This window comes from Loa loa (assembly GCF_000183805.2).
Source record: "Loa loa unplaced genomic scaffold supercont3.4011, whole genome shotgun sequence".
Taxonomy (NCBI): Eukaryota; Metazoa; Nematoda; class Chromadorea; order Rhabditida; family Onchocercidae; genus Loa; species Loa loa.
The window spans coordinates 1-854 of NW_018112188.1; the positions used below are offsets into that span (position 1 = coordinate 1).

At 34.8% G+C, this 854-nt stretch overlaps 1 protein-coding gene across 1 annotated transcript; it reads right to left on the bottom strand.

Annotated features, from left to right (window-relative positions):
- Positions 1 to 95: 95 nt before the first annotated feature.
- LOAG_16095 (hypothetical protein) lies at positions 96 to 803 on the bottom strand (the record flags this gene model as incomplete). The annotated part of the gene is made up of 3 exons (XM_003151583.1): positions 96 to 251; positions 359 to 524; positions 715 to 803. 3 exons carry the CDS (start codon positions 801 to 803, stop codon positions 96 to 98), a joined length of 411 nt encoding a protein of 136 aa, XP_003151631.1.
- Positions 804 to 854: the final 51 nt, after the last annotated feature.

Consider the following 854-nt stretch of genomic DNA (forward strand, 5'->3'; position numbering starts at 1 on the left):
TCTTGGAAAATGCTACTACAATTCAGCAAAATTCGTATAAATGCTGTGCCTTCAAAATCAAAATTCAGGAATATTTTAGCATATATAATATTTCCTTATGGCTGTTCTTCAATGAAAACTTTCACCTGAGCACATATATCTTCGATACAAGTGTCGATTTCAGTCGCAAATTCATTGATAGCAATAAGAGCTGACTTTCGAAGTTCTCGTGGGTCCATGACTTTTCTACTGCTTGGAGTTTTCCAGAGTTCCTACAATGTGACATTATTAAGCTTTGGAACATAAGAAAACGGCATTTTTCCTTTCACTGTTGCAGATAAAGTGTATTGCAGGCACTTCAAATTAATAAGTAACCGACATTTAAGGAATCATGAGGAACTAGATCTCCGAGTGCAGCATTGGTCTGACCGTTTTCTTCACAGATCATCTTGATTACACATAATATAATGTTTGAAACAACAAACTGATAAGGCAACGCTTCCAACAAACGTTTTCTTTCGGTTTCCAGCAATTCAATGAGTTCTCTGAAAAGTATTTTTCGAAAAGAATTTATTATAATTAAATATTTTTAATACGTAATTTACGAAATGTCAGGAATACACTAAAAATAATTCCGAACCCAGCCAAACTTATTTCCTCCCTCTTTTTGCTACCCGTTTTAAGATGATCTCACTATAGTCTACTAAAATGATCTGCAGTGACTAAAAAACTTACTGAGCACTGTTGTACTTTCCAAAACCTACAATTTTCCGTATATAAGCCAAAGTACTGACTGCGATTTTGTGCGATGACACTTGCCGCATGCTGAAAATATCCAATTTGGAAATCCTGCAGTTTTCATCACTTCGAATTTT